This window comes from Cardiocondyla obscurior, linkage group LG22 (assembly GCF_019399895.1).
Source record: "Cardiocondyla obscurior isolate alpha-2009 linkage group LG22, Cobs3.1, whole genome shotgun sequence".
NCBI classification, from domain to species: domain Eukaryota; kingdom Metazoa; phylum Arthropoda; class Insecta; order Hymenoptera; family Formicidae; genus Cardiocondyla; species Cardiocondyla obscurior.
This window is the reverse complement of record NC_091885.1, coordinates 2,542,023-2,565,929: the sequence shown is the minus strand read 5'-3', so window position 1 is coordinate 2,565,929 and position 23,907 is coordinate 2,542,023. Positions and strand designations below refer to the sequence as shown.

The 23,907-nt window shown below is 45.2% G+C and overlaps 2 protein-coding genes across 2 annotated transcripts; both read right to left on the bottom strand.

Moving 5' to 3' along the window:
* Positions 1–1,323: 1,323 nt before the first annotated feature.
* LOC139110938 (uncharacterized) lies at positions 1,324–9,997 on the bottom strand. Its single transcript, XM_070670921.1, has one exon. It carries the CDS (start codon positions 2,498–2,500, stop codon positions 1,799–1,801), a length of 702 nt encoding a protein of 233 aa, XP_070527022.1. The 5' UTR covers positions 2,501–9,997; the 3' UTR covers positions 1,324–1,798.
* Positions 9,998–10,001: 4 nt separating this feature from the next.
* On the bottom strand, positions 10,002–20,615 carry LOC139110935 (uncharacterized). Its single transcript, XM_070670912.1, has one exon. The coding sequence runs from the start codon at positions 15,483–15,485 to the stop codon at positions 12,828–12,830; it is 2,658 nt and encodes an 885-aa protein (XP_070527013.1). The 5' UTR covers positions 15,486–20,615; the 3' UTR covers positions 10,002–12,827.
* Positions 20,616–23,907: the final 3,292 nt, after the last annotated feature.

Below are 23,907 nucleotides of genomic sequence, written 5' to 3'. Positions count from 1 at the left end.
GAAGTGTCTCGAATAATTCAGCCATTGATCGAAAATAAATTGATAATTCAGATACGGTTTTAGCTTTCAAGCTTAATCTGAATTATCAATGTTCTACTATAGCTTATATTACTTAAAAATATTTTTTTTTTTTTCGTAATAAACATTGCTCTTGTTAATAATGTAGGAGATTGTCTTAGGATGGTCAAATAATTGTTTGTTCGAGTTCTATGCGCACCACTTTATTTTTCACGAGAGAGAGCCCCGATCCGCACGGGGCCGGTCTTTTTATCTCTTATCCCGACGCTCCTACTTTTTATCTTATCGCCAATAGAGTCGAGTAATTATCCTGTTTGAATTTTCAACGTGTTTTGGCCGTGTCGTCGACCCCGCGAACGGCCGTGAGCCTTTATTATTTTTCGGCGTCTGACAATAATATTAACACGCGCGGTCGAGGCGATAATCTATTTATAACGCTGCGAGCGGATCTCGCTTTGTCAGATATTAAAATATAGAATAATGCCTATAATAATAAATAACATTGCTCGATGCGTGCCAAAGTGTTTAGTAATTTTCACGATAGTAATAGATCCGGGCGCGATCGCGAGTGTCTGGTATACGGAAGGATAAATCGACACGTCCCATCTGAGAGGACGAGAAGGCCCGGGAAGGGCATCTTGCATCGGCGGAGCAACTTTTAGGTAAAATATAAATTTTTTTTAACGAAAATTTTTATAAAAACGAAGCTTTACCTTTACATTAATTTAAATATATGTCTGACTCGATATTTTACTTTATGTTCTAGTCACCGGCATAATTCTACAACTTCACTAAAGCTCATGCAGATTGAAAAGTCGCATGATAAATCGACACGTCCCATCTGAGAGGACGAGAAGACCCAGGAAGGGTATCTTGCATCGGCGGAGCAACTTTTAGGTAAAATATAAATTTTTTTTACAAAAATTTTTATAAAAACAAAATTTTATCTTTATATTAATTTAAATATACAGGGTGTCTCAGCCCATGTGTAAAATCCTATACAGATAGGTAGGTCTTAGGGAGATAAATAAAAAAGTTCTTTAAAGTTTTGAAAAATTTTCAATACTTATTGAAAAAAAAATTAATTTGTCTAGCGCAAGAGGACAAGGAAGCTATAGGTGAGTGAGCGCGATAGGCGACGGCGCCAATCGCCTGTCGCGCTCACTTGCCCGCAGCTTCCTTGTCACTCTTGCGCTAGACAAATTAATTTTTTTCTCAATAACAATTGAGAATTTTACAAAATGTTAAATAACTTTTTTATTTATCTCCCTAAGACCTACCTACCTGTATAGGATTTTACACATGGGCTGAGACACCCTGTATGTCTGAATCGATGTTTTACTTTATGTTCCAGTCACCGATATAACTCTACAACTTCACTAAAGCTCATGCAGATTGAAAAGTCGCATGATTTTTTTTCGCGCTCGAGGAATTCTGCAATGCCGGTGTTTTGCAAAAGTCGAACGGCAGCTAACTTGTGCGTTCTCAATTACCACTACTTTTAAATTATCAATCCAAAATAGCAAATAACATGATAATAATATATAATATAATCTTTTTTACAATCCTACTAGAAGAAACCATGCGCGCGCTACGCGCGCGCTATTTTTTAGGAAACCCTAATTACAAGGTGGACAAGGTGGGAAGCGCGACACAAAGGTGGATCCGGCGCAAGCAAGGGCATGCACGAATCCGCGTCTAATCACGAGTTTAACGCTTTTTATCACGGCACTTCGAGCTTCTTTCGCGCCGGTATCGTTTTCCCACAGTCACTGCGATACTATGCCTTCGTTTTCTTCTTTTTCTTTTTCTTTTCTTTCGGCGCTTTAACTTTTTTCTTTTTTTCTTTAGGAGGAATATCCTGCAGTGCGTTCTCAGAAATTTTCTCATCGAGCAGCTCAGGCGATACAAGTCGTTTCACGCAGATCTCTCGTTCTTTATTTTGCCCGCCCGAAACGAAGAATTTAGGATGCAGTTCGTACTGTGTTTTAAAAATGCGTCCAAGGCATGCGACGACGAGCTCCATATGCAACGTGCCGAACGGATTTTCGCCGGGATCGAGAAGATTGATGCCTTTTTTCATCGTGAACGGTTTTGGTTGATTTTCGGGGTCATTACCGATCATAGTGATCTGGTCGCACAGACAGTCTGGTACATTCAATTTTGTCTCCGCCGTAGGATAAGTATCGTCCGCACGAAACACGCCGATTATCATGCTCGACGAACGCAGTCCTTGGACCAGATCTCGCGGCCGCTTGACGAATAGGCAGCATTTACCGACCATAAAGCGTACATCTTGATCGCGCCTCGACGCGTCCGAATCGTCTCGAGTGAACTCGAACACGGGGAGATCTAAGAGCTTGATCTTGATCACGATAGGGTACCCGCCGACTTCTTTGATTTTGTCGGGCGTCAACGTCAATTTATCGATCAGTATCTCGGCTAGATAGATCTGCTCGTCGTAGGCACCGGAGCAGGACATGACGTGACTCGAAGAATTTCTCGCGAGGAATAAAGTCGTATCTGTGATTAAGATAGATCATACTCTGGATAATTCTATTGAGGAAGCTAAAATAATTTTGTAACAAAAGTTCTAAAGATTCGGATAATGTCGTGTAAAACGAAGAATTTTGTTACCGAAAGTTTTGAGGTTCGAAAGTGTGGTCGTAGATCGTTGACAGATTGAAAATAACAATAGAACAGCGAACATATGTTGTTAGTTAAGAACGATCAGGAAAAAATATTCTAGGCAACTGCTTGTTTATGAAGCAGTACCAACTATTAAACCTCAGTTCGAGTATCTCCCCCAGTTATTACATGTCACAAAAACAAAGTGGAAATTTATAAATTAGCCCTTGGTAATTACCCTCTTTGCTAATTAGCAATTAATTTGAATAACACGAATTTATTTACAAGAATTAATTGATTTGTCGCCAAAAGAGCGTTTTATTTGCTAGTCATTTAACTAAATGTTATGTACGAAATAAATTAAAATTTTACGAAACCAGCTTTCTGAAACTAAAGCTAAGAGAGAGTTCTAGTTTTCGATTTCTATTTCTAGAGCAGATTGCATGCTCTGATAATAGGCAGATCGGATATTCGTTGTCAGCGTAATTATCAGAAAAGACGAAGTCAGCCTTAGTAAAAATTTTGAAATCAAATTCGCAATCACGGTGCGCGGACGACGTAATGCGCGTTACATAACGGACAAGGCAAAACGGCATATCGGGATTCCGTGGATACCACGTCCGCGCGGCATACCCCGTACGCCGAATATTCCCGCATTAGTGTGCTCTTCCATTATCATCAATGTATTTATTCACTTAAGAATATTTCACGAGCTGTTGGCTATCTGATACGCGCACGCCGCCTGTGTCTCGAGATTCTCCGGCAATAATAGACAAAGATAAAAGTACGATTCTTTCGTGGGAAACATCCGGGCGTTTCTATTAATAATCCGTTTTAAGTCAACGATCGCCGGTGTCTCACAGACGTCACTTCCCGTTCTTGGTTCCGCGAGAAGGAAATTTGCGCTCTTCGAAATCGGACCGGTGCCGCGATTCTTAAGAATACCTTTAGATATACGTGAGCGGCGCGTGGATCGGCCGAGTGACGATCGACATCGAGTAATAATCAAAGAATCCCATTAAATCGCGGGGATTTCTTGCGACGACTAGCTTCTCTCGTAATAGTATAATAATCAGCTACACGTCCATCCTAATTTTTTCACGTAATTATCACCGACAAATCCGACAAGATTGGTGATTAAAGCTCGCAATTATGCCAGCGCGACGCGTGTGGCTAGTGATACTCGAGCTTGAAAATACCGGGTTGAAAATTGTAGCCGATGGCCAAGCGAAATTACTGGATCATTAATAGCGCGATCCGCTCGAGCAAAGAGGAGAAGTCGCAAAGGAAACCGTATAGGCTCCGCGATTGCTCCTCGGCGATCGCGGGGACGATAACGCGCCTATGATCCCGATAAACGGCAGTGCGATAATTAACACGTGAGAACCAGCCTCTCTCTCCTGTGGTACCGACGCTTGTATACGTGTGCTGCGGTCGTTCGCGTTGTTATACGCGCGTAAAAGCGAGTCCGTCCGTGCACCATCGTGGTATCCTCGTCAGATACACGCGAATGGTCGACCCTTACGAACTCGTTCGCTCGTAGCGCTGGAAAGAAGCAACACGTCCTGTGCGACGCAGGAAGAATAATAACGGTACGACGTTGCTATGGATAAGGATATAGAGATTCTACGGCGAGGCGTTAGAAGGACCTCGTTATAGTCGCTGTGCACCGTGCCTTCCGCCATGAATCGTGTATATACGCTCCGCACGACACGAAGGACACGAGAAGCGCGTGGACGTAGGCGTCGAACGTCTCAATTTTCCGTTTTCTCGCCGAGAAGAGCTGGCACCATCGGCGCAACGCGAGAGGACCAAGGACTCAGGCTTTCAACGATCTCCGATTGATCTTTTAATTTTCTACGCTACAGTTATTATTGGAATTTTATTTTTAGATACGTATATGCTGCGTGCGAGCGATGCAAAAGCATCTTTGAAAGCCATAATTGAGCCTGTGTATAAATAAAGACTAACAAGAGTCGCGCAACCATCTTCCATACAGTTTAACGTGTTATTGCCTCGGCACCTCAATCAAATCGCCGATTCCACGCCTCTACCTCCGCATTCAGCATCGTGTTTCACGGAAAGACTGACAAAAACTGTATAAAAATCGCCCCCTCGTTTCACCCCGAACATTCTCCGGTAAGAGCAGGGTACCGCGTCAGATATGAATCGCAGGCGGACACAAAAGAGGAAGGATACGGTCAACGACGACGGGGAAAGGCGAGGAGGCCGCCGGTCACTCTTTTTAATTGACAGACACCACATAATTTCAGGGTGGCCCGGTAGGTCCCTCGGACCCGCAACGGGAGAGAAAAGGGAAGGGAAGGCCCGTGGCGCTACGACCATTGCAGCGCCAGAATTCCGTGGAATTCCGAGACGTGCCCACGGTTTGAGTTGGTCGATGTAATCATGTGATATAATTGAATAGATTACGCGGAATCTTCTCCGACCTCACGATAGCATCACGGTTGTGCGCTCGTATGTATTATACGAGCCGCGGTCCGACAACGTCGTGTAATCGAACGCAATGCGATTAGAAAAGAGTCTAATCTATCTACTTGTACAATTCTTCTCGCCAGCAGCGATCTCCCGCGATCCCGTCACGGATCGCCGGCGGAAGCATTCGGAAGAAACAGTTTATTCGATAAAGTTTCGCGTTCATACACATAAAAAAAATTAATTTTTGAAACAATCATAAATTGATGGGTTTATTGCGGGCGTTCGATCAGTGGCGAATCGGCGGATTTGCCGGGAATTTTTTTACCGCCACGCCGCGTGTCAATTAATTAAACGCGCACGTAACGGGATAATCGTCTGACATTATTGCTCGCGTTAAAAGTTGATCTGTAACGTGTATTTCGATACGACGAACAGGTTTCAATCGTATTACGCACGTCTATTAGACTAATGTGTTTTTATCCGCACTTCCGTAACTAATTATAACAATTATTCCATCTGCGTTTGTCACGCGCGAATACTTAAATTGATTTTGCGTTAATTTATTCTCATAATTATCTAATAACATGCTATTTATTTTTACGTGGAATATGTCTGATATCCTCGTTTCCTTTACACGCGTTTAAACACAAATCTAATATCTTGTTTCGAAACCTTTAACTCTTTCGCTGTTATCACAAGAATAGTAATTTGAGTAGAAATTGTTGAAGCTACAGACACCATCAGGATTAGATCGATTATCTGGCGAGTCTTACAGGTCCAGTTAATACTAAACGTGATGCAACTAGCGCATCTGCACCGCGCACAGTTTGAAATCTTATGCGATCGCGTGATTCTTCCTTTCATGAGTTACGAGTCTCTCTCTCGAATGCCTTCCAGCTCTCCTCGCCTCTTTATCAGCCTTAACATTACCATTTTTCATACATTATACTTTCCCGCATTTACAAATATGAATTTTATAATATTCCATTCGGCAATAAAAAAGAATTTTATCCGATCGTTATTCTCTCAAGAACTTTAAAGAATTTCCGTTCTTCTGATCGTATTTAATCCTCGTATTCAATCGCGAGGGAAAATTGTTTTCTCTTACAATTACGAAGCATATTATATAATAATTTACATGGAAAATGAGAGAATATATGTAAATGTAAGAAAAATACGATTTTTTTTTTTACAAAAATTACCTATGCATTTAAGAGACTCATTGTCTCCGGTGGTTAAGAAAAAGTAAAAATAGTCCAGAAATGTCATAAAAATATACTTAAATCAATTTCATCATTTTGTAAAAGTTGCAACAAACGGTACGCTAGAACGTTTCGCGTTCCGACAATTACGGGGCATATCGAGCGGTAAAGTTACGCCTACGATCGTTCGCGTTACAAAATCATTGGTCAGAAAGATTAACAAAGAGTTCGCGAACCGCTTCATCTGTTCTCGATCTAATAGCACGCTGCCGCGCGCCGATGTCGTCGTGCACTTCTCCCCTAGTAGAACGTCGCGACCCTCAATCGCGGGCTCATCGATCGCCACGGTCGAAGAAAGCGTCAGCTGCGCACGTGGAAAATCTCGAGAATCGCGCAAGAAATTGCGCGGAAGTAATCGCTTTACAAAAGAAGCGGAGCCGGGGCCGGGTTAAAGCGAAGCGTTTAGCCGGCGGTCACGCGAATCCCCTATAAAAATCAGCCTCAGGCGAAGAAGAGACGAGCAGCCTCGGCGAAAAGAAGCGTTATCCTAGTCTTTGGACGTTATCTTAACCTTCTCGGTGCGAAAAATCTTGTTTAAATTAATTCTTAAAAAATAAATACTAAGTTTTTTTTTTTCGTAAGAAATTCTAATTAATCCGCGAGCGTACGTGAATAACACGCACGACAGAAATATGCATTGCCGGCCGTTTAGAAGGATGACGTAGCGGGATTTATATCGCCGGCAACGTGTTTTATTTGGAAGTTTCAATAATGAGACTATCTGAAATTCAAATAGGGGGGGCTGGCTCCGTAAGATCGGCCTCGTTGCTCATTTTCGTGTTCACTGAACTCGAGCAACGTCGATCATGATTAACTGTGCGCGCCTTAACGCTTAGTCGCCCCATCAGCGGAACGATGTTTTTCCTTTTAATTTATTATCGCATTTTGCCTCACTCGGTTTACCGGCGTAATCGCTCCACCTCGGCCACTGTCGCGAGTACTTACACAATGTGTAATCGGGAATAATCACCTTCGTAATCTATAGTCCGGGGAGAAAGAAAGGGAGGAAGACAGAGTTCTATCGCTGGACCGCACGGAGGCAAGAGGTTACCGGCGAAGCCCCAGAGAGCCTCCAGAATAAGTATGCTCGGCTAATAAAACGCGTACGCGCGCGTCGTTACACACAGCGCGCTCGCTTTCCAAACAAACGCGCGACCCTCGTCGCCGCGCGCGGTCGGGAACTCGAACATACGACGGGATTTATCGCCGTACAGACGACGACGACGACGACGACGACACAACGACGATGACGTCGAGATGTCATCTTGCGATCCGACGCTAATCGAAGAAAAAAAAAAAAAAAAGAGAACGAGAGAAAGACCCATCCTCCATTTTCTGACATACAAAAAGCACCGTGCGGATGTTAATAGACGTACATGATGCGGGGATAGTTATTGCTATTGCCGAATGGGTCGGGTTAACGCGGGAATAAATCGCGGCGCTATTTTTACAACGATGGGATCGCGTATACGCGGGGGTCGTCCGCACGATTGCTTGATCGTAAAGCGCAAGACGCTCGTTTGAAATTTATTGAAACGAGCCTACCATCCGCGCGTTCTGTCGCGAGAGCGGAATGACGCACGACGGTGCAGATTATCTCGCGGATCGCGAGATTTTTCGTCTCGTAAACGGCGCGAGGACCGGTTATTATCGAGGTGCTGAAATTTAATTTGTGAAAGGAAAGCAATTTAAGGGTGTTCTGTTTGCGCCCTTCGCCGCGGTTTCTCTAGAAAAAAAAAAAAAAAAAAAAAAACGGAAGAAAGAAAAATAGAAAAAGAACGAGGCCTCGTAGAGTCCTTTTGTCGTGCGATGGCTCCTCTCTTCGGGAGATACCCGCGAACGAGTTATGAAATATACAAACAGAAAGAATGGCGCTCTTCAAACAACTCACGGCGAACGCGGACGCGTGTAGGTAGGCACACGGGTGCGTTTCTTTCGAACGCGCTGGCCCTTCAGGGTTCGTCAGGCACCCACCGAACCCATCGTCGTCTGAAGGAGGCACTTTCGACGGTCCCGCGAGTGGTACCCGGCTCGCGAAGGCACGCCTGTCTGCGCACTTCACCGTCACTCGAGAGGACTGTTTGGGCATCCTCGAAATCGCTCGTACATTATGCCGTAATTACGTTTAGACGACGACGGCGGTCTGGTCGTAGGTGGTGCGCTACTAATTGGGCACCGATAAGACCGCTCTCCAGACTTTCAAGAAGGACAGACTTTTTCTCTAATGCGCTGCACGATATCGTGCCATAATTATTTCAAGACGCGGCGTCAGCGTTAACGTTGCCTGCTACTTCCGTTGATTTTTCGAATAGCCAAGTTATCACGCGAAAAATGTTGAACGGCGGATTCGGAGTATCGTCAGAAGATTTAGATTTTCGCATGTGAAATCGCCGGCGGTTCACGGTCGAGCGGACCGATTCGTAATTGCAAAAGATGCAGGCGAGGTAACATTCAACGTGGGTGAACGGTCGTAAGAATTTCGCCGCGAGAGTTCACCGAGAACGGAGCGGGAGAGACGGAGGAATTGACGATGAAGAGTTGCCAAGCGACTGGAACCAAACTGGAATTATACTCTCGCGAGCCCGAAAAATGGACGTGTATTTGGAAAAAATATAGAGGGATGATCGTTTCATATACGTACAGCTTAGGTTTTTAACTAATTGCAAAAAAAAAAACGCAAGCAAAAAAAGAAAGAACATTTTAAATTATCCCGATAGTTTTGAAACACGCTGCAAGTTGAAAGGGCAACGAAGATATTGGCGAGAATGGAAAACGCTAGTAACGCCGCGGGACCCGTTTTTCGAGACGCGGATGTACACCTGTTGAACCTCCAATCAGTGTGCGCGAAAAAAATTTACAACCGTAAGAATTAACAAAGAATACCGGATTAAGTCGCGATTACTGACGCGGAATTAATTACGAGAGACGCGAGAATGGACTTCCTTCCTCGAAGAGGTAACGATATACGAAACGATAATCGCTCGGTTGGAATAAAACGGCCGTTATTGAGATTTTATCGAACGTCATCCGCACACTTATTAAGTTAGTAGAACGAAACGGATATATCTATCTGCACCCAGACAGAAGCCTTGCGCAAAAGCGTGTAAACCACGAAACAATCCTGATTCACACCTATTCCCGCCGTTTTTCGGATCCCTGCGAATCTCCAGACAGGTAGAAGACAGTTTCAGGCCGAGCTCAGATCACGGCCGATCTTTTTAGCTCGGCCTTCGATCGGGTTTCAACGTTCCTCATCCGGAAGCCAACGAAAGCTCATCGATAACGACTTGGCTGTTTTGTTGAAACGATGACAAGCTCCCATGAATCTTCCCACGGCTAATACACCCACTCGTTAATCGCGTCTGATTGAGATCAGAAAAGTGAGGCGTAGCGCGTACACGCACGTTCTCGAAAACATCACCTCTCGGCGAGTCTCCTTGAACCAGCGAAAAAAAATGTCACGCAGTTAAAATTTTACATTTAAAATTAGATTTGCGAAAGATACAGAAAAAATTTCAATGTGTATTTGTTGCGGTACACTGCAACTACGTGACATTCCCGACACATATTCAATCAGATTCGGATGCTGTATGCGATTCGGATCTCTCTTGCTTACCAGCGTGGCGATAAAGCGGGAGGGAGAGTAATCGAGGGGGCTCGCGAAACTTCCCACGCAAGTTAGATTTGTTAATTATTTCGGTAATTATTTGTGGTCGAGCTAAAGGCAGAGTCTGGCGGGCTTGCCGGTTGGGCCGGCGGAGCGGGTAGCAAATAATATTAAGTATAGGTCTCCCTATCTTTCGCGAGGAGGCTGGAGAGAGAGATATATAGACCGCAAGGGGTACGGCCTAAGCTTTTGCAACACCGGGTCAGAATGCGTGCAACACAAGCCCGTAAAATGCGACGCGCACACAACGAAGCGAAGCATAGAAACGAAACGTTACGGTACGGAACCCGGCTGGCGCGCACACGCACGCCCGAACGATTTGTCCGTGCGGATTCTACGGTATAAAATTAAATGGTTTCGGTGGGTCTATTTCACTCGGGCAGGTAGCGGCCACCGGTAATTACTACCTACGACTCGCGCTGATCCGAGAGCAGTGAAAAGAATGCGGTGCCCACGAGCGGACGAGCGAGTGAACGCGAGCGACCGAGCGTTTGCAAACTTGCGCTCCGCAAACTTTGCACAGTCCGCTCACGTGCCGGCGAGAAATTGTCGGACGACAAGCAAGCCGGAGATGCTTTAAGTCAGCCGACACGGAAGAGTCGTCTCTCCGATGGAGTCGCGGATGAGCGCTTATGGAATTTCGGAGACTGAAAACGCTCGGGAGAATCGTTCACGAACGCGAGCGGAATGTACAACGAAAAGATGATACGGGAATTTTTTTTTAATCCGTTTCTACATGCGGGGAAAGGGAAAGCACGAGACGAATCTTCGGAGCCCATATCTTCCCAAGGCGTCATCAGCTCGCATTCGCGGGCTTAGTCACGCTACGCAACGAGCTCTCTCGCGGTTCTCTCGCGGCGCTTTCTTCTCACACACTTGCCACGATCGCCGTCGTAGCGGCCGCAACACCCGAGCTATTACGTGTCGTTATTGGAGCTTAATAGGCGCACCGGACCCTTCGGTGGATATGCCGATTATCGGGTTACCCCGATGCCAATCTATGCCTGCGAGGCCCATAAGTACACGTTGTTATGCGTGCGCCTACCGTATGGGCGCGAGCACACCGCCCTTTCAATGCAAACGTGCGTAGGGACGGGGGCTTACACGAAAAATAACGAAAACTTACCTATTTCGATACGAGAGATGATTATCTCCGAGCGCAGTTCAAAATCTCCAATTTGAAAACCTGCCCGTTTTAATAATGATTTTTCGCAAGTTAATAATTTTCGGCAGCGTAAAAAAAAGGGGAGGGAGGGAAAAAAAAAAATAAAAAAACAATATTTACACGTGATTCTTTCCGTCGGAATGCGTCGTATATATTACTTTGAAAAAAACTGACAAATATTTGTAAACGAAATTGTACGAACCGCAGCTGGTTCGTCGGTCGTTTCAAGAGTGCCGCTTATTATCAGGCGTTTTTTTTAACGATTATCTTTTTACGGGAGTGCCAAAAATTCACGTGCCAAAGCGCTTAGTAATTTTCGCGACAGTAATTGATCCGGGCTCGTTCGCGAGTGTCTAATGCGCGGAAGGATGATTCGACACGTCCCGTCTGAGACGAGGAGAAGACTCAGGAAGGGCATCTTGCATCAGCGGAGCAACTTTTAAGTATAAATTTTTTTTTTAAGAAAATTTTTATAAAAATAAAGCTCTACCTTAACATTAATTTAAATATATGTCCAAGTCGATGTTTTACTTTATGTTCCAGTCACCGGCATAATTTTACAACTCCACTAAAGCTCATGCAGATTAGAAAGTCGCATGATTTTTTTTTTCATAGTTTGTAATTAGAATTTCTTAAAAAATAGCGCGCGTGTAGCGCGCGCATGGTTTTTTTCTAGTAAGAAATAAAAAAAGGATTGAAAAAACGTAGCGAAAAGACACTACCGCGTCTCTTGATACGTGCCGAGTACAATGACGCGGTTGATTATATCCAGCGTACAGCCAATTAAATTCAGTTGTATGCCACGCTTTTTCGTGGCCAACGATGAAACCGCGGTAAAAGAGAATTCCGAGGATTGTTCCCCCCGTGTCTAACACCGTGGAACCGCGACACAGCGAAATGAAAGATACTAGATATCCGTAGCCACGCATCGTTGCTCTGCTATAAAACGAGAAATAGAAGGGAAAAAAAAAAAACTCGGATCCAACGCGAGTTAGGAAACGGCAGTTAATCGAATAAATGATACGCTCGTGGTGTGGGCCGTTAACGTAGTTATAATATGACATTGCGAAAAAATAATTTACTCTGTGATTACTTGAGAATAAAATTCACCTGTAAAAAAAAATCTAAATGGGACCAACGATATTTTTATTGTAACCTTAACCTTGCAAATTATTAATTAAAAATTGTATTATTATAACGCTGGCTTTGTAAGTTAAAAGCGACCCAGCGTAAGACCTTAAAAAATTAAATCGTTGACGTGTATTTTAAATTCAATTTTAATTTCCGAATTGAGTTTAATATAATTGCGAGATTTAATAATTGCTATTTCCCACGTAAGGTTTCTAAAAATTTTGGAAGGTTTAAATTGCGACTGTATGCACTAACCGCGTTTCTTGCCCGACGACCGGCGGGGACGACGATCTATTAAGATTTCGCGCACCTCTTTCCGCTTTCGTCCTGAGAACCAAGGATCTTCTCGCGCATCTCTCACCTCGATCCATCCTCTTTTCTCTCATTCGTTTTTATCCTCGTTACTATTCCGCCGCGCAGTCCGATCGGCGTGGCCAATTAATGTCAGGACGAGGACGAGCAGGAATGCTTCTCGAAAGTGAAAACTCTGAGTTAACTAGGCGGATGCGCTGAGCGATTAGCGATATGCGTCGAGAATTTCTTGCTGCCGAACTTGAGTGTCCACGTGAATCACATTGGGCTTCCTGCGTTGCCTGTTGAACGCCGCCGGCGGCGAGAATTCGATCTCTATATCCGACGCCGTGGAGCTCGACGCGACGGAGGAGTCGTCTTTATTACGCGTGATTTTGAACTGCAGCGGCTTTGTCGGTTCCTCCACTCGCGACGCGTCCGCGGCTTCCTGTCTGATCGGGTGCATCGTCACGTAAGTCGTGCCGTCTTTACGAAGAACATGCAGAGTCGGCGGCGGCTTTACGTCCTCTTCGGCCTCCCGTTTCGCCTGCACGTAGCTCAAGCTCTTGAACACCTTGCCGCGTCGCGGGCTGGTGCGCGAGGGTATCGATCTTGCCCGAAAATCTTCCATCTTGGAGGCGCCCTTCGCTTTCTTCAGCAGCTGATTCAGGTAGCGGCCGATCGCACCTGGTTTCCAGCCTATTCGTGGCTTTAGCTTGCCCTCCGTCGAGCTCGTGTTCCACAGCCAGCCCATATTGGCTGGCACCCTGAGCCGCGGGTCGATGCAATTCTTATGACCGTAATTAGTCCCGGGATATACATCTCCGATAGAGTAAACGTACCGCATTATTCGTCTGCTGACTTTGATAGGGCCTCTGTAGCGATCGCCGCCCGTATCCGCTTTAACCTTCGGATACCGTTCCCTTGCGATAATTTTTTTCACAGTTTTCGGGGCAATTGTACCTAACGATGTCGGATGCATCGAGTCCTCCTGTGCTTTCTCGGCGATGTCAACCGGCACCGGTCTGTTATCTTTAAGCTTCCTTCGGCGAGATTTACATTTCGGTTCGCCGCACGGACCAATTTCGATGTCCGGGGGCGCGGGGATTATAACGTCCAGCTCCTCGTGCTTATCAATTTTTTCTTCTTTCTTGTTCTCCTTCTTTTTCGATTTGACGGAAATCGGGGCTGGTTGTGTTCCCAATAACGTTGGTTTCGTTTCCCGTGCAACACCGGGGCGTCCTGGAATCGCTGTAGTTACGGAAGTAGATTCTATGTAAGGCGTAGAGATGGTGATTTTATTAATTTGTTTGTTGCACGGCGCAGGACACTGAATCGAAGTTGGCGGTACGGAGACACGATATTTTTGCTCGCCTTCTTGAGCGGCATAATCCCTTTCTACGATGCGACCGAAGTAAGGACTCTCCGATGGATCCATTAAACCGAGACCCACCAGACCAGGCTCCTTGCCGAGAGAATCCACGAATTCTTGAGCTTCTTTAAAGGCACGAATCATACAATCTGCACCAACGCACGATTTCTTCGTGCACTTAGATGCATTTGTTCTACAAGGTGTCGAAATTTTTTCGGAACAGATGCATTTTGTCGCTTTAATTTCGTCTACTGCTCTTGGTCGACACAGCGAATTGTTCTCATATATGACGTCGGTCGTTGGCTTAGGAATTACGTAAGTTGACGTATTATCATTTCCACTTATCATTTGATTTATTATATCATCTTGCCACGTACAAAATTTTTTATTCTGCAACATTTCTTCGTTTAGGTAATTGTCATCTGTGTCTACGCCACCTCTCATCCTCGCAGAATCATTGTGAATCTTATTTTGTTTCGTATCTGATTTTAAGTGAAAATCGTCGGGGGCAAATGTAGCTAGCGCTGAGAATTTTTTTGAGAGAGCATCGGGATTTCTTAAAGCCATGCAACAGGAACGAAGACATCCGGAACGGCATATCATTGGATGTGTTGATCGGTTCGTCGGCAGACACGAACAAGTCGGCTCGTCGTGATAGGTTTCGTAAATTAAGCCGCGATACTTGCAGTCGTTCAATTTTTCGGCGCTCGTTAATCTGTCGAATTCCGGGTCGTCTATCGATACGCGAGGCGGTGACTTCGGTCTCGTCAATTCACATTTTATTTTTCCATGATCTTGCTCGTGTATTCTTGAATGCGTGGAATCCAAAATTTTACATAATAATGTAGAGTCATTGTCGCATTCTGTCTCGTCGTTTATATCTTCGTTAGAGACTTTTGTACAAGAAAGCTTCCAGCCGAGAGGAAATCCTCCAAGTATGAACGATTTCTCACGAAGAGCGAGATGATTTATAATTGAACTTCCAAAACACGAGAATCTCAAACACATTGATATAGATCCGCATAAATTTCCATCTTTATCAGTTAGGGTGTAAATCTTAGTTGATATGTGTGATTTTGATAATCCATCTATTTTGTTTTTTGCAGTTGTTATGCGGTCGCAGAATTCTGGTAAGAATGCCGTTGCTTCGCAAAGGGTATTATCTCGTAAATTGTACTGTTCTTCATTACAATGCGAGTATACTTTAATACTTAATGGAGTTGATTTTATAGACTGTATTAAACCGCTCGGTGTTCGGACGAGTAGACACGTTTTGCCCTCAAAATTGATACGTTTATCAGAAAATCCACTTTTTGAATCTCCAGTTACCTTGTTAATTTTGCACGATTTCGGCGAGATGTTGACAGGTTCGAGATCGACAAATTTTATACGTATCATTAAACTATCATGTTTATTAATAACTTTTTCGGAATATAAATTTAGATCGTCAATAAGAATTTCAAGCATATATAATTGTTCTTTTTTTAATAACATCTTTTTTCTCAAAGCCATTATAACTGTAAAAATTAATATATAAACGTGTTGTTAACCACACGACAAATTTAGAAAAGGAATTTAAACTGACGTTAACGATGCGCTCGTACAAATCACGCCATTAATTTTGCAAACTTTTTAAACTTGAAATTTAAACCCATGCGTATCAAATCGGTTAGTTGACACTAGTAGTTATCAGATAGTTGTCATAACAACAAATCGAAAATAATTATTCGACGAACGTAATTAATCGCACTTCAGGGCTCTTAGAAGGTATCAATAACGATTATCGCGCATAGTCGGGGTATGAAATCGCTACTCGACTCATTTCTCCTCACACCTTTTTTTTCTCTTCTCTTTTTCTCCTTCGTTTTTTCGTCTATCTCGGTTCAATGTCAACAGTAGACGGTAGCGATTTATCTACAAATCCCGGAAGGGCCCCTCCCCCCCAATTGTAGGACCGCAGATTTTTTACTTTAGACTGACGAGATCAGATAGCCGGTAACGGAGCCGGTCGCACGTTTTGCAAGCACACGAAGAACACGTGGGCGTTTGCGGAATTATTATTTCTAATGAGGAATACAGCAAGCATGAATTTGCGAGGGTGTCCCTCGCACAGGTTTTCGTAACGGTTCTAGCGGCATATTTCGCACCGTCGACTTTAAGTATATACCACCTTAGAAGCCAGGTAATAACCGCCAGTGAAATTAGAAACACCGAAGAGTCGCGCGAATAGTAGATGTACACTGAAAGACCGATCTGGCGTTTGCCGCGACGACAACGGCTAGCATACGTGACCGTAGGTTGATAGGTTTTTTTCCAGCTTTTTTTTTATATAAATAATAGCGTGTGCGCGTGCACACGCGGAAGAGGCGGCTCAATGTGCCAGTATTAAAAATCCAACCCCTCCCATTAAAAAAACAATTTGTATGCGACATTGCTTTTTGGTTTACACCGTGTAAAGTGACAGAAACAGTTGGAGATTTGCGATGACGAGAAAAGAAAAGAAAAAAAAAAAAAACAACCGGAGAACAGGTTGACAAACGAAATAATCTTGGTTTGGAAAGGATTAAAGAAACGAGGTGCGAAAGAGACGAAAATAACGCGGAACGCGATGATGGCCGGGGTATGAGTACGATTATCGATAAGATATTTTGCCAATAAACAATTTGCACAATAATGAAACGTGATTGCCAAAATATGATTGATGTTACCGAGACGTTGCTCTCCAAAATAAAAGTACGTTGATTAGTTCATAGCGGATTAATATTACAGCGGATTCAACGATGAATAATGGTAAAATATAAATTTTCGATTCGCGTTTGCTTTTTTATTTAATTCACATTTCTGCGTACGAAAGAAGAATAAAATTCCATTTTATTTTATCGGCGTCGTTATTTCAAGGTGAAATAAAATGCATATTTCTTTACGTTGTGTAACTATAGCCTTTGTGACTAAGAAATACTTTCAAAACCGGCCTCTCACGATTCGTTACCGCAATGCTTCGCGAATCCTATGATCCTTCGATATCTCGTCGATTTAATCGATGCCTCATTAACGATCCGCCAATGTAACCGTGCGATATTACGAGACAGTGGTTCTCCAGCCGACATTTCTTTACACGAGAAACCTAATTAGTCTGTGAAAGCGGTGCTGCCGTCAATAGAAAAGATTTGACAACTCCAAGATAGTCGATTAGATTTGACGAGACTTTCCTGTAAGAAATTATGGATCGCTAATTACGAGAAGAATTTTAGAGAGACTTTACATTGACGATAAACGTTAAGATGCGTATCTTCGTCTCGTATCGGAGTCTAGGATAGAAAACGTTTAATGTACGAAGACTTTCAAATCGTGCATCCATGCCGCGGTGAGGTTCAACGTACTCGGCGTAATTACCACAAACGAACCTGAAGACAGACGACATGTAACTCTCCTGACAGGAGGGCCGCGCAGTCACGTAGCCGGTGAACAGGGTGGGAACGGGTCCATCGAGGTTCGCGCGATGCGACGAAAAAGCTGAGATCCGTGAAAAGAAAGACGTGGCGGCGCGATGTAGCGGCAATCGAGAGGGGGGGGGGGAGGAGGGAAGAAAAAGTCTGGAAATAGAAGTCAGCTGAGCGAGACTAGTGCGCCTACTCGATCGACGGGTAATTACGAGACCTGCGTGAAGAGCGGACGATATCGAAAGAGCTCGTGCCGACAGGCGTGACCCTCCTTTACTCTCGGTGCCTCTTTCTGCTACGGTGATTCTCGTTGTTCCACTCTACCTCCGGATCCGTCCATTCTCTTTTCTTCGTCTCTCCGTCGTCACGGATACTGCTAATAACTGTAGCACTTACTTCACGTCAAATTCCAAAACACGGATTCCGAGCTCGAGACCGACTATCGCCAACAGTCGAAAACCCATAGATAAAAATTAAGAAAAAAGAAAGAAAAAAGTAAAAATTTCCTTTTAAATCAGCGGACAAATAGAAAAGGTGAAGCATCAACAGAGATAGCTCCCGAGGTTTTTTGAAAAATCGCTCTTACTAGCTTCTTCTTATGGAAAATAATTCCGCTCCACCTGAGGACAAGACTTTTCCGAAGAAGAAGACCCGACGGAGTCGCAAGAGGAAGGCGCCAATCACTCCGGCGATTATCAATAGTAGTTCGCCGGACAGCACTACAGATCCACCTGCCTGACCAACACCACCGAAGCTCATCTCACCTCTAAAGGAGACCTTTGGGAAGCCAGCAAGCGTTGTTTTAAATGTTCGCTCTTTGTGCTAACTTATCGCGCCTTCTGTAGATTTACGTATCACATCTAATAAGTATCGTATATCGCGTGGGCAAACCTCCTACGTGTCGCTATTCGACAGAAAACACGACTTCGGTGAATACGTACACGCTTTACGTAATAACACACCACGTTTAGGTGACGCTCATTGTTATCTACGTATGGATACATTGTACACTCACCGTCAGGAATGGTTCGTGGTGCTGGGACGGCGGCTGGGGTACGTGATCTTGACGTGGTGTGCGTCGAATCTCACACGAAGCGCGCGCGTAGATGTGTTGCGGAGCACCGGTCACAAAGGACTGAGGGAGAACGCGGCCTCCTACACCTCCCCGCACTCGGCGGCCGAAAGAGAGAAAAGTCACGTACGCCAGCCGCCGTCGCCGCGGTAAACGCCATACCTGGCCTTCAGTGTACATCTATTAGACGAGGAAGAACGAGCACAAAACACGAAAGCACCCACTCGTTCGCATTCACGAATGCATCTGGCGCTCACAGGGGGAGAGGGGGATTAATAATAATTTAAAAGATAAATTTACCCGAGTGGAAATAACAGCAATGAGCCAAAAATTTAACATTCAAAACGTACTAAATATTAATTATCTTTTTATCAAACCGACGTCGAGCAGTTTCGTTCATTAAAGAGGCGGTAAGAAAAGCCGCGCACACGCCCTCCCCGGTAATAGTTAACGTAATAAAACATGTTGCTGCTACCGCAAGTTCCTGCCAAACGGGGCCCGGCTACTTATCAATTACAATAATGGGACTATTAAATAATAATGGCAGACATGTTAGGTGCAAGGGCAGGCTTTTATGACCACGATTTTTATAATAGAGTAGGTGTTAGACTGCCGACTTAGATTTATAGACGATGTAGTACAAACACCGTATCGGTGCTTTAAGAGCCAGTCTTCAATCTCGTAACATGTAAGTTAAACTTTGCATAATGAATTGAGTCTCCTAAGGGTCCTTTTACGAGATGATTGCCGAGCGGCGCGCGGCACACGACGTCTTGTCACAGCTCCGAGATACGCACGTGTTCGGAGCGGTCGCGGATATCGGTGGAATCTCGCACGCGATACTAATCTCGCGCGTCTACATTAGCGGTAATTCAGCTTGCATTTTGCTCGCGTTATTATTTGCATGCGCGCCGGGGATCAATATCTGGCTCGGGACGAAGAATGAGAAGACGGCGGGGCGCGATAAAATTTATCGAGAGTCCCTGGTATCTGGCTGATTTAATTACCGGTTCCCACCGGCGGAAAGCGTAATTCGCTAATTAATTTCTCGTCACCCCGGCATATATCTTAACGGTTAATGATATCCGAGCGTGTGTAAGCACGCACGACGATTGCGACACGCGAACCCGTAGGTGCACTTTCGCGCTGGCAGAGCTAACGCGGCTCCCGTTTGCTGCGGGGAAATGTTCCGCGCTCGATACGATCGCCGGACGAAGTCACCAGATATTACGAGGCCATCGGGCAGTACCTTCTCTCATCCACGAAGAGTTACACGGGGAATAGCTTTACCTTCAATCGGATTACCGCGCAATATATATGCTTTAACAGGTCTGTGATTTTTTTAATCGACGGGATAACGCACCGAGGGTACACGTCGTGAGACTGACAAGATATGTTCGCACCAGGTGCGTTTCACCATTTATTCTGCAATCTAGCACGCCCGATGATTGATAGAATACACTTGCGAAACTGTCAAGGTTACAAGGCACTTGGTCGCAATTATCTCTTTCAGAGTCCATTCCCGATGCATAGTGATCAATTGCAAGTTTCAACTGCACGAAATTCAAAGGAACACGTTATGAAATACGCGTTCTCGTGCATTTTTCAAGAAAAAAATAAAAAATAAAAAAATAATATTAGTGCACGAGAATGTGCTTCGCGGATATTTTTGAAGAAAAATTATTATATAAAATATCGAATTATTTCGAGTATTTGCGTAAAATGTACGTCAACCGATACAATTTCGTAATGACAAAGCGACGCGACTGATTTACGAAACAAAGCGTTATATTTTCCCAATACGTTACATTGTCGGCGCGAAATGAATAATTATTCCGCGGAGCCGTTGAATTGCCACGGCGTCAAGTTTCACAGACTTACGACAGATCAGAGAACAATACTTAGCAATTCGTGATTTTCCAAAAAAGAGAAAGCGAAATCGTGTTACATTAACGGCGTGAACGTTGCGTGTAAACGACACGAGTTCACAGCCGCTAGCAAATTGCTTAATAAACGGCATTTAAACAGCATTTGTTCCGTCCTGTTTCTAAAGTGTCAGAATCTCGACTAATTAACCCAGAAAGGCGCCAATGTTTCAGCAAAACTCGAAGAGCGAAAAAAAAAAAAAAAAAAACAACGAACGAGTTACGCGTTCAATCGTTTATTCTTATTTTAACTTTGTGATATTTTAATATAAGAATTATACGCGACACACGTCCGTCTTTATTGTTCATTACGATAATGAGGAGGTAAGCTCAAGAGCCTCACGGACGACGATCAATTAGCAGGCGCGACACGGCGAATAGGTAACCCGAAACTGAGGAATGAATAAAAGTTGGAGAACGCATTGCGTAGCGATCGCGGTCGTGCCAACCGGTCTCTCCCGTGGCCTGTGCTCCCCGGACACATAATCGGCACCAAATTCGAGAGAATGCGAGACACGTGTATTAATTTCACGGGACGGCTCGTAAAACTCGTGCCTTTACGATTCTAGCGCAGATACGGCACGATGGGGTCGACGCCGAATCGAGCAGGTAGATGCAGGTTTGAGCGGCGCGGCACCAGGTGGGATAGATGGTATGAAAACCACGTCGCGCGGAGAACCGGTGCGGTGTTATTTATTTAAAACATACTTATGCGCGTTAAGCGCTTTGTCGTACAAAATAATTGCGTTGCCGGCACGGCAACGGAAACCAGCCAGCCGAACTGCGGCGGGAACTTAACTCGACTCGATTCCCGAGCCGGCGGCCGCCAGTGACGCAAAAATAATTATTATCGACGATTGTAAAACGGGTCGAGGACATGGCCGCGGGACAGACGGATTCTCTCTTTCTCTAACGCGAATCGCGTCGAGATTCCTTTTCAATGGAATCCTTCGACTTCGCCGATGCATCTCGCAAGCTGAATTTTATTATGAAGACACCGTGAAACGTGAGAGCCGAGACGAGATCGCCGTTATGTTTCAGCCGACAAGTTCGCATCATGCTAATGTAATCTCCGCATCGTAAGTGGAGAAAAGTATTTCAAGTATATGAGAGAAGTGATATAAGTCCACGCTGCGGACTCGCGAAATCGCTGCGTAATCGTCCTGCCGCCGCGTGCGGGAACCATCTGGCGAATAGCATTAGGATACGCGATGCAACCTCGATAATTGCAGCCTCGCTCGGTTCGCGGTTTCAGTCGTGTACGTTTCCAGGGCCTTCATCATCCGGACGTCCGTGCAAAACGGGGAAATAGGATTATTCGAAAACACGGGTCCCGCTATCGGTACCGTTTTTCGACAGACCCCGGCATTATCGGACGCTAAAGCGGGCGCGTGTTGGTAACCGTTCTAATTCGTCGGCAATCGCGGGAAGAGGGTGTGTTGTTTACATGAAATTACGGTGCCGGACGCCGCATCTGGTGTGCTGCCCGCGGCATTATTTCGGCGAACAACTTCTGGCCGGGGCCGTCCGTCGCTTCAAGGGCGGCCACGTCTCGTCAAGGGGCCACCAAGCTGATTGAGAGGTAACGACCTATCGGGTCAAAGCGCGCGCGTTCGGACAGGGATCGGAATGAAGCATCGTTTGTTCTTAACAGGAAAAAGTCGCCAAGGAAACGCGCGTGTCGACCGTAGATCGAGCGAACAGAGAAAGAGGAGAGAAGGAAGAGATTCTTGCCCGAGATTCGATCAGTGCCCGGCCGTGCACAATGCCCCGAGCCCCGTCTCGCTGCCGATCTCGTCTCATAGCTCGTAGGGACCGAGCGACACCGACGCGAAAGAGACCCGCGCGCATACATATATACAGCGTGTTCCACCCCACACCGACAAACTCTCAGAGCCACACAGGTCTCGCGGACACAAATCAACAAGTTCTTTGCCGTTTTGCAAAATTCACGATAGTAATTAAAAAAAAAATTAATTTGTCCAGCGCAAAAGCGACAAGGAAGCTACGCGTAAGCGAGCGCGACAGACGACGGCGCCATTCGTCTGTCGCGCCCACACGCCCGCAGCCCCCCCCGTCGCTCCCAAGCTACACATTTTAATCATCTTCACAATTACGGTTGAGAAATGTATAAAATAAAATAGAACTTATCGACTTGTATCCCCGAGACCCACCCAACTCGGAGAGCCCGCCAAGATGGGATGGGACACCCTGTATATAGAAATCGATCGTAGGACCGAGGTAGAATGGACCTCGTATCGGCTGCCGGCGTAGCCGAGAGTAGTTGAATCGTGTGTTAGAAGCGAGGAGTTCCGTGTACCCGTCCGGCGTCGAGGCGAAGGGCGGTGGAACGGGATGTTAGGACAGCGGGGAAGTGATGGAAGATCACAGCGAGAGAATGATGAGAAAAAAAAAAAAAATGCGACGAAGATGCGGTGAAAAGAAGGCGACGAGAAGAATGGAAGGGGGAAAAAGGGGATAGGAGGAAAAGAGACGGCAAGTCGAGAGAGCCACGACAGGGAAGCGAAGTGAATGTTGGAAGCGTGAGGTAGATGGAAAACGTGGCAAAGAAGAGCCGGAACGACGAGACGAAGAGAGAGTGCGGGAGCTGAAGGAGATGCCCAGATCGAGACTGTTAAGAGAGTGGATGCTGGCAAGCCTCGATGGACCACCTACCGTTCCTGATCTGATCTCTCCGTAACGCTCGTTCGTCCGTCCGTCCGTTCGCCCGTCCATCCATCCGTCCGTCTGTCTGTCTTTCGCATCGTTCGAGATTTCCAGCTTAGGTCCCGCGCGCGCGACCCGCTGTTCCCATCAATAATGCTTATAATATCTAATTAATCACAAATTATCTAGATCTCGTCAGGAAATAAAGCGAGGTTGATGCAAACTCTCGATACATCAAATTATCTTTAAATTGCGCGGATATATCTCGGACAATAGCTAAAAATTTTTTTAATACGCCTTCTAATATTATACGTTATTTAAATGCCTCACGACTCTTCCATGAGAATCTGCGATTATTTTATTATAAAAAAAAAAAATTGAAACTAGCGGCGTGAAGTTTGTGAAACCCTGCCGATACCCATGCCGGAGATCGAGAATAAAAACGTGTGGGGAGCCCGGCGCGCCGAACGAAAGCTTAACCGTATTTAAATCACTCATGGCTTCCTGACAATGCCGAGATGATTGCGACAGATGCGTGCACGTGCGTGTCTCTTTAAAAGGGCGTTTTCGCACCCTTCGGTGGCGACGCAAGCCACTCATTTCGACCCTTTCCCCTTTGGCAGGGGCTTTCCATTCACCGTTGAAAAGCGCACAGGTGCGTACCCCGAGATTCCCATTGAGACACAGGATCCTTCCCGCCCTTACCGTTCCCTCCTCGTTCCTCCAACGTTTCACGACCAGATGCGTCAGCGATACAGCGTTCCGTATCTCGCGTAAATATTAAACGTAGCTATTTTTACGCCAAACATAATGTTTAAGCGTGGGCTTTC

What these genes read in the sequence shown, in the direction of transcription:
- LOC139110935 (XM_070670912.1), bottom strand. Translation starts at nt 15,485, where the DNA reads ATGGCTTTGAGAAAAAAGATGTTATTAAAAAAAGAACAATTATATATG.
- LOC139110938 (XM_070670921.1), bottom strand. Translation starts at nt 2,500, where the DNA reads ATGTCCTGCTCCGGTGCCTACGACGAGCAGATCTATCTAGCCGAGATA.